Source organism: Brachycentrus maculatus, unplaced genomic scaffold (assembly GCF_059751285.1).
Source record: "Brachycentrus maculatus isolate JH-2025_06_01 unplaced genomic scaffold, ASM5975128v1 h1tg000027l, whole genome shotgun sequence".
Classification (NCBI taxonomy): domain Eukaryota; kingdom Metazoa; phylum Arthropoda; class Insecta; order Trichoptera; family Brachycentridae; genus Brachycentrus; species Brachycentrus maculatus.
In genome coordinates, this window is record NW_028280781.1 from 470,096 (window position 1) to 487,206 (window position 17,111).

General features: G+C 31.6%; 1 protein-coding gene across 5 annotated transcripts in view; it reads left to right on the plus strand.

The window, feature by feature from the left end:
• Nucleotides 1–17,111, plus strand: part of unc-13 (protein unc13 homolog) — a 480,145-nt gene that overhangs the window by 451,971 nt on the left and 11,063 nt on the right. For 4 of the 5 annotated variants that reach the window (XM_088270463.1, XM_088270432.1, XM_088270455.1 and 1 more), the window contains 13 exons: nt 2,549–2,727; nt 4,155–4,305; nt 6,484–6,642; nt 8,777–8,902; nt 9,855–10,022; nt 10,652–10,765; nt 11,325–11,492; nt 12,778–12,999; nt 13,583–13,749; nt 13,833–13,977; nt 14,557–14,688; nt 15,202–15,348; nt 16,290–16,512. In XM_088270463.1, the coding sequence (XP_088126589.1) occupies nt 2,549–2,727; nt 4,155–4,305; nt 6,484–6,642; nt 8,777–8,902; nt 9,855–10,022; nt 10,652–10,765; nt 11,325–11,492; nt 12,778–12,999; nt 13,583–13,749; nt 13,833–13,977; nt 14,557–14,688; nt 15,202–15,348; nt 16,290–16,512 (2,101 nt within the window). The remainder of the gene's footprint in view (nt 1–2,548; nt 2,728–4,154; nt 4,306–6,483; nt 6,643–8,776; nt 8,903–9,854; nt 10,023–10,651; nt 10,766–11,324; nt 11,493–12,777; nt 13,000–13,582; nt 13,750–13,832; nt 13,978–14,556; nt 14,689–15,201; nt 15,349–16,289; nt 16,513–17,111) is intronic. The other variant, XM_088270448.1, reaches the window with a different exon arrangement.

The following is a 17,111-nucleotide window of genomic DNA, read 5'->3' on the forward strand; positions in this document are numbered from 1 at the left end:
ATTATATTGTGACAATTGTCACAATATAATTTTTTATGTGTTTTTGTTAATAAAATACAACTTAGTAGACTCAAAAAATCTGTGTTTGATTTAAAATTAATACATAAATATTTTTTTTTTAATTATATTTTATTAAACTCTTTTAACATAAAATAAATATACGAGCACATTAGTTGCCAACTAATGTTAAATATTAAACTTCTAAATGTTAAATTTTTTTATATTTTTAATAAATTTTACATTGAGAAGTGTTTTAACAGTGAATAAATAAACGAGTGAATGATTAAAATTTACATCTATCTATCATTGGCTTAGAAATAAAGAATGAGATGTTTTCCGATGTACCAATTGATTCTTCACCCCGTTGGTTATCAGAAAGATTCTCTCTAGATGGGTTGACTTCGGCTATTGATTGAACCCGTGATACTTCTCCTGGTTAAGACTGTATTTCTTATCAATTGATAAAACATTTTCCGCATTTTTTCTCCATAAATTACTCATATCGTAAAATAATACTCTCGAACCACACTTAGCGAGAATCTGTGTCTTTGCTTCGCCAATGTGTTCGCGTAAAGGTGACGAAAAGACATTGGATCATATCGCTCACTCCTTTCAAGAACGTCATAAATCAAAAATCGTCAATTTTCAGTTGTGCTTGTTTTTGGAATGCCCAAAAAATGTACTATATCCCAGCAAAAGCAGCATATTTTTAACTAAATATTTACCCGCTACAGGACAGAAAATGTTGTTTTTGTATTTTGAAGAAAGGGTATTGTTTAATATTTTTTTTTAAAATAAACTAAATATTTTTCAAATGGAGAAAAAACCTTCAGGTTTTACCTAAAAAGATCTGTTGCACAGTAAAAAGTTCAATAAGTGGCTTGATATTTATTTTTAATACATTGTGTTATATTTTTAAACTTTGAAAACGTTCTCCTGAAAAATCAAGTTTTTTGATTTATGACGTTCTTGAAAGGAGTGAGCGATATGTTCATTGACTACCCCCTTTACGATAGAGATGAATTTCTTCAAGACATTGCTGTAAAATGCAAAACGTTCCTCTTAATGAGAGATTTTTACTAGCTCTGAATAATTTATATATTTATGTAATTTTGGTTCAATTTGAAAAGAAAAAAAAATTAAATATTTTAAACTAATAAATGTAATGTTTTCACAAAATTCGAATCCCCCTTTTTAGTCAAAATCTGTGTAATGTATGTGTGTATATATGTGCGCATGTATGTGTGTTTATATGTATATGTATGCGTTTACATATGTGTATGTGTGTGTGTAATATATGTCCCCGTGTCATAGTTACATTAAAGGTAACAATAATTTTACCGACCACATTTTAATATGATTTAAATAATGGAAATCGAATAATTCATTTTATATTTTCCTAAATTTCAGTTCGTCGCTGTTACTGTTTTGTTTTTTTCCCTTTTACCACTTATATGTTTTTTTTACTATTCTAATGTATTTTGTTTATAAGAGCCAAAATCGCTCACAAACGAGTAGAGGCTTATAAAAATTAACTTTATGTTGTGAACTGTTTCGACAGCCAATTAATATCCGTGTAAATTAGTTACGACGTAATTCTATGGCTTTGATATTTTGTTTCTTTTTTACTAACTATATGTTGTGAACTGTTTCAACAGCCAATAAATGTCCGTGTAAATTAGTTACCACTTTATCTATGGCTCTAATGTCTTTTTTGTTTTATTTTTTTTTATTTTTTTTATTAACTATATGTTGTGAACTGTTTCAACAGACAATAAACATCCGTGTTAATTAGTTGCCACTTAATCGATGGTTTTATGTTGTGAACTGTTTCAACAGTGAATAAATTTCGGTGTTATTAGTTACCAGTTAATCTATGGCTTTGTTTTCTTTTTGTTTTTTTATTTTATTTTTTATTAAATTTATGTTGTGAACCATTTCAACAGTGAATAAATATCCGTCTACATTAGTTAACACTTCATCTGTGATTCTGTCTTTATTTGTTTTTATTTTTTATTTATTGTGTTTTCAACAACAGTGAACAAATATCCGAATAAATAAATTGCTACCTCATCAATGACTTTGATATCTATTTGTTTTTTATGAAAAAAAATACTGTTGTTTTCTTAAGAATTATTTCAACAGTAAATAAGAATCCGATTAAATTATTTGCCATTATATCTATCATTTAGGCAGCTTTATATTTTTATTAATAGGTTTTTTTAAGGACTTTTTCCAGAATAAATAAGTAACTGAAAAATTAAGTTACTGCGAAACTGGCGTCGCGGGTTCGATTCAAGAAAGATTTATTTTCAATTGGTCTGGGTGTTTGTGATGTATTTTTCACATTTACCTTCCCTATCCTTACTAACCTACCTGCAGACAAGCATCTAAAATAGACATATCTTTGCGGGTTATTTATTCCTCTAAAAAAAGTGTAAATCTAATTCATGAGCATTCATTTATGCCCATAAATAAAATGATTTATGTCTCAACATGGATAAAGAAGAATATGCACAATATTGATATGATTATTATTTGGTTCCAGTACACCTGTCTTCATGAGAACCAGTTCCATTATCTGTGTGAAGAAGCGGGTGGCGCTGTTTCCCTTCCGAAAGCCAAAGGGGATGAAGCCTGGAAGATTTACTTTGACGAGGCGCCTGAAGAGATTGTAGACGAGTTCGCCATGAGATACGGCATCGAGTCTATCTATCAAGCCATGACGTAAGTACAAGAAAAGCAATGTTTTTTAAATACAACAGTACAAGAAAAGCAATGTTTTTAAAATACAATAGTACAAGAAAAGCAATGTTTTTTAAATACAATAGTACAAGATAAGCAATATTTTTTAAATACAATAGTACAGGAAAAGCAATGTTTTTTTAAAAATATAATAGTTATGGAGGTCGTCACTAAAAATTTACATTTCCAAAATTGCACAAAACATCCTTAAAATGCAAAACTGTTCGGTTTGCTCTATTCTATCGAAATCTTAATTAAAGTTGCGACAAAACGTGACCAATCCTGTGTTAAACCAATATGAAATATGTGTCGGGTTGTGGTCCCGTGGTTAATGTCGCGGACTCTTGAGTCAGAGTTTCTCGGCTCGAACCCACTCTGACACAATTTAGTACCTATTTCTAATAATGAGCCGCTTAGGCTCACAGAAATAGCATTAATTTGAAGTAATTTTGTAAATAATAATAAAAAAAACACAAATACTTCTTTTTAAAAAAAATACAGCGCAATACAAATCGTTTAAGTGTTTTTCATCAATTAGATGAGAACACAACAAACTTACAGATCTAAGTAAAAGCAATAAAATATTAGAATAAAGTAAATAGAAATTTAGTCGAAAAAAAGAGAAATAACAATAAAAAGTAATGAAATAATAAATAAATCAAAATTAATGTTTTTCATAAAGAATAGTTATACACAACATTCTGAGTGTGTCTAAATACTTGTTTTCAAATCTGGATTTTCTCCACTTTTTATTTTTACATTTTTTACATCTCAACGTAGATGAAGAAGAATATGGAAGTCAGAATATTTGCAGGGCTTATAAACTCTCATAGGCTGATTAATCCATCCATACCATCAGTCCAGGAACAGCAAAAGCACACTCGCTAAATTTAGTGCGCCAAATAATATAAATATAAATCACCAGAATATATGCACTTCATGTAATTACAGAAACTAAATTGGCTTTAATAACTTAAATATAATGTTTTGAATATTGAAAGCATTAGCTTTGTGGATCATATTGATATATTATTTCGAGAAATAAAAATACTTTGTGTTTTGATCCACTCACATTTTTATTAACCAACTAGTTTCGGCAACAACCTGTTCCCTTCTTCAGGGTTTAATTTGTGACTCACAAATTAAACCCTGAAGAGGGCAACAAGTTGTTGCCGAAACTAGTTGGTTAATAAAAATGTGAGTGGATCAAAATACAAAGTATTTTTATTTCTCGAAATAATATACTTAAATATGATTTTAAATATATTCTGAAGGACCCAATATTTTTAAAAACATTTTCGTCATACATGACCGCGGCCGTACGTGAGGGCGCCGGGGCCGCATGCGGCGTGCGGGCCTCGGGTTGGCCACCCTTGGTTTATGTAATAATTTTTTTTTATTAATTTCAGACATTTCCACTGCCTGTCAACAAAATACTTGTGTGCTGGAGTTCCAGCTGTGATGAGCACACTCCTAGCCAACATCAACGCGTACTACGCCCACACTACTGCATCATCGGCTGTTTCTGCCAGCGATCGCTTTGCAGCATCCAATTTCGGAGTATATCCATTATATTTTAATATTACTTATCTTTCTTTATATATATTTTTTGACATCTCAACATAGATGAAGAAAAATATGGAAAAACACCATCACAAATCAGTACGTACGAAGTAAACAATAATAAATTGATATTATTTTTTGACATCTCATCAAAGATGAAGAAGAATATGGAAGTCTGGGCATTTACGGGGCTGACGACCTGTTATGACTGTTGAATTTATTATTTACTGTTGTAAATAATAAATTGAATAGGAGAAAAGGTTTAACGAGAGATAGATCTAATTTTTTTTACTACCAGTATTTAAGAATGAAGAATTAATATGAAAAGATTACCATCATTTTGAGTGTGTCCAAATACTTGTTTAGAAACCTGGATTATCTCCAATTAGGAGTTATTTTTTATGTATTATTTTTTGACATATCGCTCACTCCTTTCAAGAACGTCATAAATCAAATAACTTGATTTTTCAGGAGAGCGTTTTTAAAGTTTAAAAATATAACACAATGTTTTAAAAATAAATATCAAGCCACTTATTGAACTTTTTACAGTGCAACAAATCTTTTTAGGTAAAACCTGAAGGTTTTTTCTCCATTTGAAAAATGTTTACTTTATTTAAAAAAATAATTAAACAATACCTTTTCTTCAAAATGCAAAAACAACACTTTCTGCCCTGTACCGGGTAAATATTAAGATAAAAATATGCCGCTTTTGCTGGGATATAGTACATTTTCTGGGCATTCCGAAAACATGCAAAGCTGAAAATTTACGATTTTTTATTTATGACGTTCTTGAAAGGAGTGAGCGATATCAACATATCGCTCACTCCTTTCAAGAACGTCATAAATCAAAAATCGTCAATTTTGAGCTGTACATGTTTTCGTAATGCCCAGAAAATGTACTATATCCCAGCAAAAGAGGCATATTTTTAACTTAATATTTACCCGCTACAGGGCAGAAAGTGTTATTTTTGCATTTTGAAGATAATGTATTGTTTAATTATTTTTTTAAATATACTAAATATTTTTCAAATGGAGAAAAAATATTCAGGCTTTACCTAAAAAGATCTGTTGCACAGTAAAAAGTTAAATAAGTGGCTTGATATTTATTTTTAATACATTGTATTTTATGTTTAAACTTTAAAAACGTTCTCCTGAAAAATCAAGTTTTTTTTATTTATGACGTTCTTGAAAGGAGTAAGCGATATATGAAGAAGAATATGGAAGTCTGGGCATTTATGTGCCTTACCGTCATGGGCTGGTTTAAGTCATCACTTTACACACGTGTAACATTTATCAATGCTACCCATGATTGACTACCCATTACTCAAATTCTTGGAGCTTCAATATGTGTATTATTCGAATTCGAAATATATTGCTTGAGTTGATTAGAATATCACTAGACATGTATGGTGAGATGAAAGAAGCTTTTTATTCAGCAGAATCTTTTTCTTTTGCATGTGAGGTCCGCATTCTGGATTATATTCACATACACGAGAAACGCTACAAAATATCCTTTTCATTTTTATCTTCTTTCAGCTTATAATTTTACCAGTTTATTATTTACAAAATTTCTTCCTTTAAACTTCTCTGAAAAATAACTAACCAAGTGTTTTATAATAAAAACTTCATAAGATCCAAAAAATAATCTTTATTTTAAATTCTTTTGTATTACATAACATAAATTCAATTACAAAAAAAATGGAATAAAATATAAATATGAATTCAAAAAAAGATCCCACAAAGGCATGGCCTGTGTGTGGGTATACAATATAATTTAGTCATAGTAAAGGGTATAAGGGTATAGGTATTATAAGTAGAACTAGAATAATAGTGTTCATATAAAATACAAAAAATACTGGACTATCGGAATACATTTTTTTTTTAATAAAATTAAAAACATAAAAAAGATGAAAAAGTAAAAAGTAAAGTTAGCAAGCATGTACTACAAGAAAAAAGAACTTAAATCTGTCTCTTCAATAAATAATCCAAGCAAATTTTTAAATTTACACAAACTTAGGGAATTAACATCCAACAAATAGTCTTTGTGGAATAAGTTGAACAGTTTTGGAGCTATGAAAAATTAAAATTAAAACGTAAGATTTTGATTTCTGCGTATCGTTTGTTAATAATTACACATTTGCCATCTTATAGTAAGTTAATGATACTTATTTTCAGAAGGAAAAGTTCGTCAAGTTACTAGATCAACTGCACAACTCTCTAAGAATAGACTTATCCATGTACCGTAACAACTTCCCAGCATCCAGTCAGGAAAAGCTAATGGATCTGAAGAGTACTGTGGACCTCCTGACAAGTATTACTTTCTTCCGAATGAAGGTATTTATCAACCTTAATTTTTTTAATCTCCGTCTCCGTAGTGTAATGGTCAGCACGCTCGGCTACCGCTCTGGAGGTCCCGGGTTCGATTCTCAGGGGGGGGTCAAATAAATAGAAGTGATTTTTTCACTTTGATATTTATTCAATACTACCCTGGACTGGTACCTGCAGCGGAGGGCTGATCACATTTCCTTCATGTGTTAATGATCAAGATAACACTGCGTTTATATGCAGTGCCCTATGCACCATTGGGGAGCGGATAAGGGTTTGAAAAACAATTTTTAAAAGAAGAACTCTGAAAAGAAAAGAAGTTTGAAAAATAATTTTAATAAAATATATATGTGTAAGAAAAGGAATGTGAGGCTGAACAAGAGATAATTGAAAAGATTACAAAGAATTTGTTAAGGTGGTATGGACATGTAAAGCAAATGGATAACGAGAGAATGACAAAGAAAATATATATGGCGAATGCGAGCAGGAGAACAGAACGAGGACGGCCGAATAAGCCTTGGCACAATCAGATCAATCAGAACCTAAAATCTGGTGGTGTCAAAAGTCTGCGTAAGCGGAGGGCATGTATGACTAGATGTATGGATGTGATGGAGGCGAGGAGTATATGTCAGGACAGAAGAGTGTGGCGTTCCATCCTCTCTGCCTACCCCTGCGGTGAAACGGCGTGATGATAGCAGTAGTAGAAGTAGAATTTTCTCCTGTGGAGTATGCCCATATGAACACTTATCGACTTAAGGCAACAATATTCCGAATTTTAATAAATTTGTTAATAGCATTTCACCAAAAACAAAATGTATGTAATTTGTCTCATTCTATCATATGTGATTAGTCCTGCAAAAGTAGCCTAAAGCAGATTCAGCGTGATTGTAGTAGTAGTAGTAGTAGTAATAATTTTATTAAACATTGTTTATTTGTTATACTATAATGTATAAGATAACTTTCTCCGCATCATTACTGTGGTGGTGGTGGTCTCTCTTATTGTCTTATATATAAATAACATATGTATAGTAGATTTCGATGATGTTCTTGTGTCTTTCCTATGCACATCACTCCTCTTCCAAGCATTCACCTTTGTTTAAGGGAGTACAACGGGTAACGTGAAAACTGCATTATTTACTAATTGCTTCCTGAAAACAAGGTGATTTTTATTTAAAAGTTTTGTTAATTTTTATATAAGTGTTCATATTCCAACGTTTTCTTATTCATAGATTTAACAATTCAAATATTAATTAATAAATACGATGAACTACTAAATTGCGCCTCTCGCAGTAATTTTTTGCAAAACAATCCTCCATTTAAGAGTCAATAAATTATATTGATCTATACTTTAATTTAGTTACACACTCTTAAATGAGACTAATTTTGAATTGCTTTAGTTATTTTTTTTCACCTTGTTTGCTTTGTTGGTAAGATGATCAAAAATAAAAATAAAACAAAATAAGAAAATGATAACTATGCAAGGTTTTAGCTGTAAATTATTTTATCTATACGTGTATCACAAGCAAAATATTATATAATAATAAAAAATTTACATTTGATGAACGCTTTTCGCCATATCGCTCACTCCTTTCAACAACGTCATATATCAAAAATAGTCAATTGTCAGTTGTGCATGTTTTCGGAATGCCTAGAAAATGTACTTTATATCCCAGCAAAAGGGCCATATTTTTAACTTTACATTTACCCGCTCCAGGGCAGAAAGTGTTGTTTTTGCATTTTGAAGAAACGGTATTGTCAAATGATTTTTTTTAAATATCCTAAATATTTTTCTTATGGATAAAAAACATTCAGGTTGTACCTAAAAAGATCTGTTGCTCAGTAAAAAGTTCAAAAGTGACTTGATATTTATTTTCAATACGTTTAGTATATTTTTAAACTTTAAAAATGATCTCCTAAAAAATCAAGTTTTTTGATATTTGACTTTGTTGAAAGGAGTGAGCGATATGATATAATTTTTGCAAAAGCTCAGTTTGCTCTCAGTGTTCAAAGAGGATTTCAACAATCATTTTAAATGTATACTGTGAACAATTGGACTGGTCGAATGGATCCATCATCAACAAACGTCTAATAAGTTTAGAAAAATTTGTATTTTTCTTTCACATATAGAATATCTTCATTTCAGGTACAAGAGTTGAGCAGTCCACCAAGGGCATCCACTGTTGTCAAAGACTGTGTCAAAGCTTGCTTGCGCTCTACATATCAATTCCTCTTCGAGAACTGCTACGAGCTCTATAACAGGGAGTTCCAGGTAATGTGCTGTACTTTATTATAAACATGTGTGATTTTAATATAAAATATAAAACACTTGAATAATACTACTTTTTTAAGATTTTTTTTTAAATAAGTGTAAACATGACTAGTTTAGAGAACTATAAATGTTCTCATCAATATGTGAAAATAAGTTATAAATAATCTAAATAATCTTAACTTTTATACTTTAATCGTCATATTATTCCACAAAGTCAATGCCAAATCAATAAATTATTGAAACATTTCAATTATATACCGTAGAATGGGGCTATTTGAACTTTGATGTGTTACTTGAGCCCAGTACAAAAAAAAAATTAAATCTGTATTTGGTGTACAATAATGAACGTATCGACATGATTCATTGTTTCCCTGACAGGTGACACTTAATGTCACAATACTTAGATCGATACCACAACCTAAATATTTTTTTTGTACTTGGCTCAAGTAGCATATCAAAGTTCAAGTAGCCTCGTTCTATGGTATTTGATATTTTATTAATTCCAACGCTAATCACACATAAAATTGCGAAAGCTGGATTGAAATAAGTAACTCTTTTTAAAAAAGTCGTTATTGAACCAGTTTCCTGACTAGCCCGAGCGTGAACTCAGAAAAGGAGTTCGTATTACATTTGACAAACCTGAGCACTATTCGGGTAAATGTTATTCTTACTCATCGGTTCTCCTTTGCTATAGTCAAATATTGACCCATTTGTTTTTATTGAATAACCCGAATGGTGGTACGTCAGTCTTGTTTCGACTTGTGGACGACAATTTCCTACACCGACAAATTTTCTCGGCAAAATTTAACACTTAAGTGGTTAATTCGGATTTTCAATTCGATTGCCTATGTCTATTAGAAATACTATGGGTTTATATCAAAGTTATTTTGTATGTTAATTGATTACTAAGTTGATATACATGTATATTGTAACATTATTGGAATATCTACAGGTGGATCCGAACGAGGCAAAGCGTGACCCGGCCGACCACGGCCCACAATTGGATACAGTGGATTTCTGGCACAAACTAATAGCACTGATTGTATCTGTGATAGAAGAAGATAGGAATAGTTATGCACCCGTATTAAATCAATTCCCACAAGAGCTTAATATTGGCCAGGTAACATTGATAATATATTTCCATCTCGCATAGCCAATGATTACTATTGAATGCTGATAACCTGTTTCCTCACTTCCTAAAATTGGTTGTTGCCTAGTGTTGCATTTTTTTATTACTAAATTATTTTGGAATATAGTTTTAATACATTATTATATTTATAATTTTTTAAGCAGATCGAAAGTGTCCAAAGAACTGAAGTATCTATCGTGTACAGATATTGGCTAGAGTCAAGCCATCCGACTGTAGTTCCTGGCGAATGGACTCGTATATATTTATAATTGTATAAAATAGATAGTTATCAATAATTGTATAAAATAGATGGTTATCGTCAAATATAATTGTTTTAAATAGATAGTTATCGTCGAATATAATTGTATAAAATAGATAGTTGTCAGTATTTTCTTCTTCCTGGCTACATCCCAGCTTATGGTTTTTGTAGACTGCTGGGGTCAACTCTCCTTGTACTCAGGTTGTAGGTCCTTCTGTCCTGGACAAAGTCACCTAGGCCATGCCTTCGAATCATGTTATCTTTCTGCAGCACCCATGAGTTTTTTGGCCTTCATCTAGATAACTTTTGAGGAATATTTATAAAGTTACCAGTATTTTAATAACAAACAATACTATTTCAGCTGTCTGCAGCCACTATGTGGTCCCTGTTTGCTGTGGATATGAAATATGCACTAGAAGAACACGAACAGCATCGTCTCTGCAAGTCTTCCGCATATATGAATCTGCATTTCAAGGTAAAAAGTATTTCATATCAACTTTCAATATCACTGCAGTGTTAGAATGCAAGAGTTCTAATTGCAATAACAAAAATGTATTGGAATATGACGTTGTTACCATATTTCTATAAACTACTAATGAAGCTACAGAGAACAACCCCACTTAACCTACATAGACAAAATTATCTCAGACATGCGTTGTAGCAGGTACACTGAGTTGAAGAGACAAGCGGAGGATAGAAATGGGTGGAGACTGACCATGAAAGAAGCAAACCGATCATCACAAAGATTGTAACCTATGAAGACCATATTCCCATCCACTTTTTTTTTAATATAACACGGCGATATGTCTCAACTACAAAGAAATTAATATGAGCTTTTTTGTATATATTGGTACTAGTATTTATACACAAAATGAAGAATGTGATGTTGCAATAAATAATTGTAAAAAAACTGAATGTACTGTTAACTTGTCCATAGTTTGTCCTGTTTTTATGGATGGACAACCTTTCTTTTATATTTCAATTACTGGTCGAATAACCATAACTAATCTATTACTTTCTTTTTTTCTTTATAGGTAAAATGGCTGCACACAAATTATGTGAAAGATGTCCCCCCATATTGCGGTGCAGTGCCTGAGTATCCGGCTTGGTTTGAACCATTTGTCATGCAATGGTTGAATGAAAACGACGATGTGTCACTAGAATATCTTAACGGAGCTTTTAACCGAGATAAAAAAGATGGGGTAAGTTTTGTTAACCTTGATTTAACATGTATGTTTTTCTTTCAAAATAATTATTTTTATATTAAAATCAAACAAAACATTTTTCTCTTAAATAAAGGTTATTCCTTTATCTATGCTTTCTTTTACATGCAGATAAAATAATGAAACCTTATTGAGTGCTGAGAATCTAAATATCGACTCTGATATACTTTGTCAAAAACACGGCCCATCGGTATACCATCGCTAACGCCAGTGTATTTTGGCAGTCCAGCTCAGAGATGTCCTAGCGTGCGCATTTTTAAGGATTCCATTTGTCAATAATATTCACAAATAAATCAACTTTAGTGAAAATTAGAAATACTTGTTTTTTAAAACCTATTTTTTCACCCTTTCAATGTCAGATTAATCCGATTAATAGTATGTTAAAAGCAATCGTCAAATTTCGCAATAAAATGCTTGTTATACTCAAAGTACAATGAAATTAGAATTTTTACTTATCGGAGGCTGCACATCAGTAGTAAAAACTCTGAGGACAAGCTAATTTCATACGACCGTGACATATTTTTGAATGATAATTTTCTTTTTTTTTTTTTTTTGGATATATTTATGTATATTTGAAAACAAATTGCATTTGATTTTAGATACATATAAGTCGGTTAATTACAAAATGCTATTTTATTTGAATAGTTAGATATGTTCTCCACCAATACCAGAAAGAAATATTAAAATCGGTCAATATTTGAGATCAAAAACTCTTCATTTTGTACACACCAAATAAAAATGTCAGATTTTTTGAAAAAGTAATTAAGAAAAAATTTCAGCACTAAAATGGTTAAGCTAGCTCTCTCTTAAAGAGGTTTCTCTTATGTCACATATATTCAGGTTTGACTGTGGTATAAAGAAATTAACCTTTCTCATACGACTCCTGTGTATTAGAGGTATATACATAACTTACACAAACTATGGAATATAGGAATGCAACTCCAAGTACCCTAGCCATAGTTGCAATTCTCATTTTATCTACTATTACTATATCTACTATACCTCCTCCATATTATTTACCATATAGCAGCAAGGTTTTCCACTGTGATCTCCTTCACTTACCATATATCGTCAAACATACTCCACTCTAGAAATGGAATATATATGATATTATCCATGAATCTGGACTGCACGACTATCTCTCTGCCTTGATATAATCGCGATCGAGTTAACACCATATTGATTTGCTGACTTAGGTGTGGACACCGGTCAGAGATACTATTGACGTATCATTCATACAACACACTTGCATTTTATTTTTCAGTTCCAAAAATCAAGCGAGCACGCTCTCTTCTCCAATTCTGTGGTAGATGTGTTCACCCAATTGACTCAGTGCTTCGATGTTGTGTCCAAGTTGGAGTGTCCCGATCCTGAGATTTGGAAGCGGTACATGAAACGCTTCGCTAAGACCATTGTAAAAGTATTGATAGCCTATGCAGATATCGTAAAGAAGGAATTCCCAGAGCACTTAAAGGAAGAAAGAATCGTAAGTATTTAAAGCATTGTCAATGTTCGACACTTAAGTTATTAAATGACAATGTATTGTGTGCACAACATGATGTCACACATGCCGACCATTGATGATGACAACACGTTAGTGTCATATGCTGATTGATAGTGAGCGACCATAAAATTTGGATAATGTTAATAAATAGATTGATTACTTCATTTTTTTAAATGTATTTTTAAGAGTATTTTTTTTTACGTATACATAGTATCATGTAAATTTATGTGAAGAGCAATATGTTAATATTTTTACTAAACGTTTCTGTTAACCAAATAATAGCACAAAATTGTTAATAGCAGTGTTTATAGTAATAGTTTTTTTTGTTTATAGCAGTAAGTGGCATAAGAAAATATTACCTATACTTATAAAACACTATAAAATTGCAAAAAAAAAATACAAATATTGTTACAAACAATGAAAACATAATTTTTTATATATTGATGTATTTACCATTATACACAACTACATTTTTTTTTCTCTGTTATCAACATGCACAAATGCACTATGTATTAGTAAAGGGTGTACCAATTTTTTTTATCTAAAGTGACAATTTTCTTTACAGGCGTGTATTTTGATGAACAACATTCAGCAGTTACGAGTGCAGTTGGAAAAAATGTTTGAGCAAATGGGTGGTTCAAGGCTAGAGACAGACGCGGCAGACATCTTACACGATCTTCAACAGAGCCTTAATGCATCTCTTGATCATCTTGCCGTTTTGTTCGCTAACAGGTTTGACATTTTTGATTCTTACTTCGTTGATGTGAATTATATCTTAACGATTGCTACATGCCTTTGGATTTAATTGTTTTTAGTTTGGAAGCTCGCATCACAGCATCAGTAAGGGAGTTGGGAGATTTGTTGCAAGGAGTTAAAGGGGGCAGTGGAACTGGTTCAGCACCCCCAAGGGCTGCACAATCAGAAGCTGACGAAGTCCTCAGACCTCTTATGGATATTCTGGTAAGATAAAAGTTTACATTTATTCTTGACGTAGCCAGATTTAACAGAGGGATCGAAATCCCTAATATATTAATTTTAATACAATGACTTGAGTATTAAGGGCTACTTACTTTATATATTTTGTTATCTTAAAAATAATATAAAGGACAATATCCCTTGTTTTATGTTGATACCGCGAGTATGAAAGTATCTACGTACTTATATATCAGCACTTTTTTTATTTGCTGGCGACACGTCATTCTTTTCACTCTAATAAATATGATACTATGAGAGAGCGAGGCAACTAGACTAGTCGGCTTTCATTTCATCCGATTTCCGGCCTCTCATTCAGTCGCTACCTGACGGCGGGTTGGAACCGACGTGCTGCCTATGACTCAGTTGGTGGTGAGTTCGTACTTCCTGCGAGCTGCGTATTATGATTTCCATACAAATATGAACTGGGATCTTTTGGTACCCCCTTTGAATCACTTGTAATTTTTTGATGATTAGTAAAAAATCATGGTATCGTTGAAATTAAAACAAGTGAAAATGAAATTAAAAAATAATTTACGATGAAAAAATTTATTTTTATTAATTCAGGATGGTTCACTTACAATGTATGCCGAATCTTGTGAAAAGACAGTTCTCAAGAGGTTGTTGAAAGAGCTGTGGAAAATCGTAATGAAGATTTTAGAGAAGACAGTCGTTCTACCACCAATGACTGATAAAACGGTAAGTGTATAGTAAAATAATAGAATTACATGTTCATATCTTATTAGTTACTTGAAGCATTTCAACATTTTTCTCAGCCATCTTCATTTTAAGTATTCTCATTAATAAGTGTTATGGTCCTTCGATTTGCTTCTATCGAATTAGCTGTCTATCTCCATATTTGGCAATCTTGAACATTGTTCAGGATTGAACCCATCAATAATGGTGGATATGTAAAATTAAACATCAATTTTATATCAAAAGAAAATATTTTTGAATGTATAAATATATTTTTTGGCACGTTTAATAAGTGAAAATATTTTATAAAACAGTGGTAGAAGATTGAGTTATGCAGTTTTTCCAGCTTCCTATTTTTTTAAAAATCACATGCCATATACATATTTGGGTGAATGTATTATTTCCTTGATTTATTTTTTTTCCAACAATTTATAGCTTTTATGTTTACTTATTTAATCTTTTTTATTGATTTACATTCACCTTTATACAATTAATTTGTAATTTTAACTTTTTCAGATGATGTTCAAGAGCTTGACTGACAACGCAAAGAACATTGCTGCCAATGCCAAGATTGAAGATATGTCTCGACTGTTCAAAAATCATATGGCAGGCAAACAAGATGTAAAGCATGCTCTGTCAGGTGTCATGGATATTTCTAAAGAGGTATTAACTGATTAGAATTATGCAGTTATTTTGTATCTTCATATATCGTAGTCGTTCAGGAGAAAGTGACCAACTAACAAAAGGTAAAATGTTGAGGAGGGGCATTTAAGTAACTTTTGCTTGGCAAGAAAATAAATATCAATGCAGTTAGTCATTTTCAAGAAGTCAATATATTATACTTCCATGTTTCAAATCCTTTGGGATGTTTTTCAGGGCAATATTGAGCCAGTAAGATATCAAATAGTCAATGATCACGTTTTTGTAAAAAAATCCACTTGGTCACTTTCTCCTGTATGATTCCGATATAAGAAATGCTAAAATAAAGAGTGTCCGCCTCTGTCGTGTAATGAACAGCACGCTCGACTACCGTTCTGGAGGTCCCGGGTTCAATTCCCAGGGAGGGGTCAAATAAATATAAGTGATTTTTTCACTCTAATATTTTTTTCAATATTACCCTGGACTGATACCTCAAGAGGAAGGCTGATCACCTTCCGTTACAGTAACACACAAAATACTAAATGGTGCTCATGGCGGACAGCGTGCTGCTTAATAGTGGCTGTCACTTAACATATTCAATGTTTTCGATTGCATTGTTGTTTCATAGATTTTTAATATTTTCATTGCTTCACAAGCATTGTGTATACATATTAGAAGTATGTTCAAATATTTGTTCACAAATCTGGATTTTCTCCACATAGAAGTTATTTTTGCAGTTTTTTTTGACAAAAAAGTGTAAACATCTCCTCAGCGGAAAAAAGCCAGATTTGCGACCAAGAATTCGGACACTCAAAATGTTGTGACTATTTAATTATTTACAATTTTTTTAAAGTTGGTTGAACACATCAGTGCACCCTGTGTCATGTGTGTCCATGCGAACATGGATAAAACGTGAATATTTTGTTTTACATATATTTAATTAATCATCAATTCTTTATCTTCAGCATTTAACAACAATGGAGCGAAACCTCTCTCCAAAGCAGTGTGCAGTGTTGGACGCGGCCCTTGACACCATCAAGTTGTACTTCCACGCTGGAGGTAATGGCCTGAAGAAGGCCTTCCTGGAGCGTAGTCCTGAGCTTCAGTCCCTGAGATACGCCCTCTCACTCTACACGCAAACTACTGACACTCTCATTAAAACGTTTGTCACTAGCCAGCTTAATGAAGGTAATAGTTCTCAATTAATCTATTTTCTAATGGTTATAAATTTTTTGATTCTCTTACAAAATATCGAACATCCAAAAATGTTCCCCAAATTATGGTTTTTATTTTATTGTATGGTAAATTGCTGTGAAAGATTCTCACAATGGAATTCATCAAAAATTATATGTTTTTTTTAATGTTCATCGAATTTTCAACTGACGAGAAGAAATCCAAATAATAAATTTTTATGCATTTTTTTCACTTCAAATTGGACGTTTTACAAACCAAAATGAACACCTTATAAATCAAATTTGACCTTAAACAAAATCAAAATGGATATTTACAAAACATATTTTACGTTATATTGTATTTAAAAAAAATATTACAAAATACAATATAATGTCCAATTTGTTTTGTAAAATATCCAATTTAATTTGGATCTAAAAACGTATATAAAATGTCCAATTTCAAGTGAAAAACCGATTTACCATATAACTGTTAATAATAACAATGGTTAATAGACATATTCTCAAAACCAGCATATTTTCAGAAATATTTTTCATTTATAAAACACTAACAAAATAATAATAAAATAAACATATTTTTTCTTGTAAAATAAAATA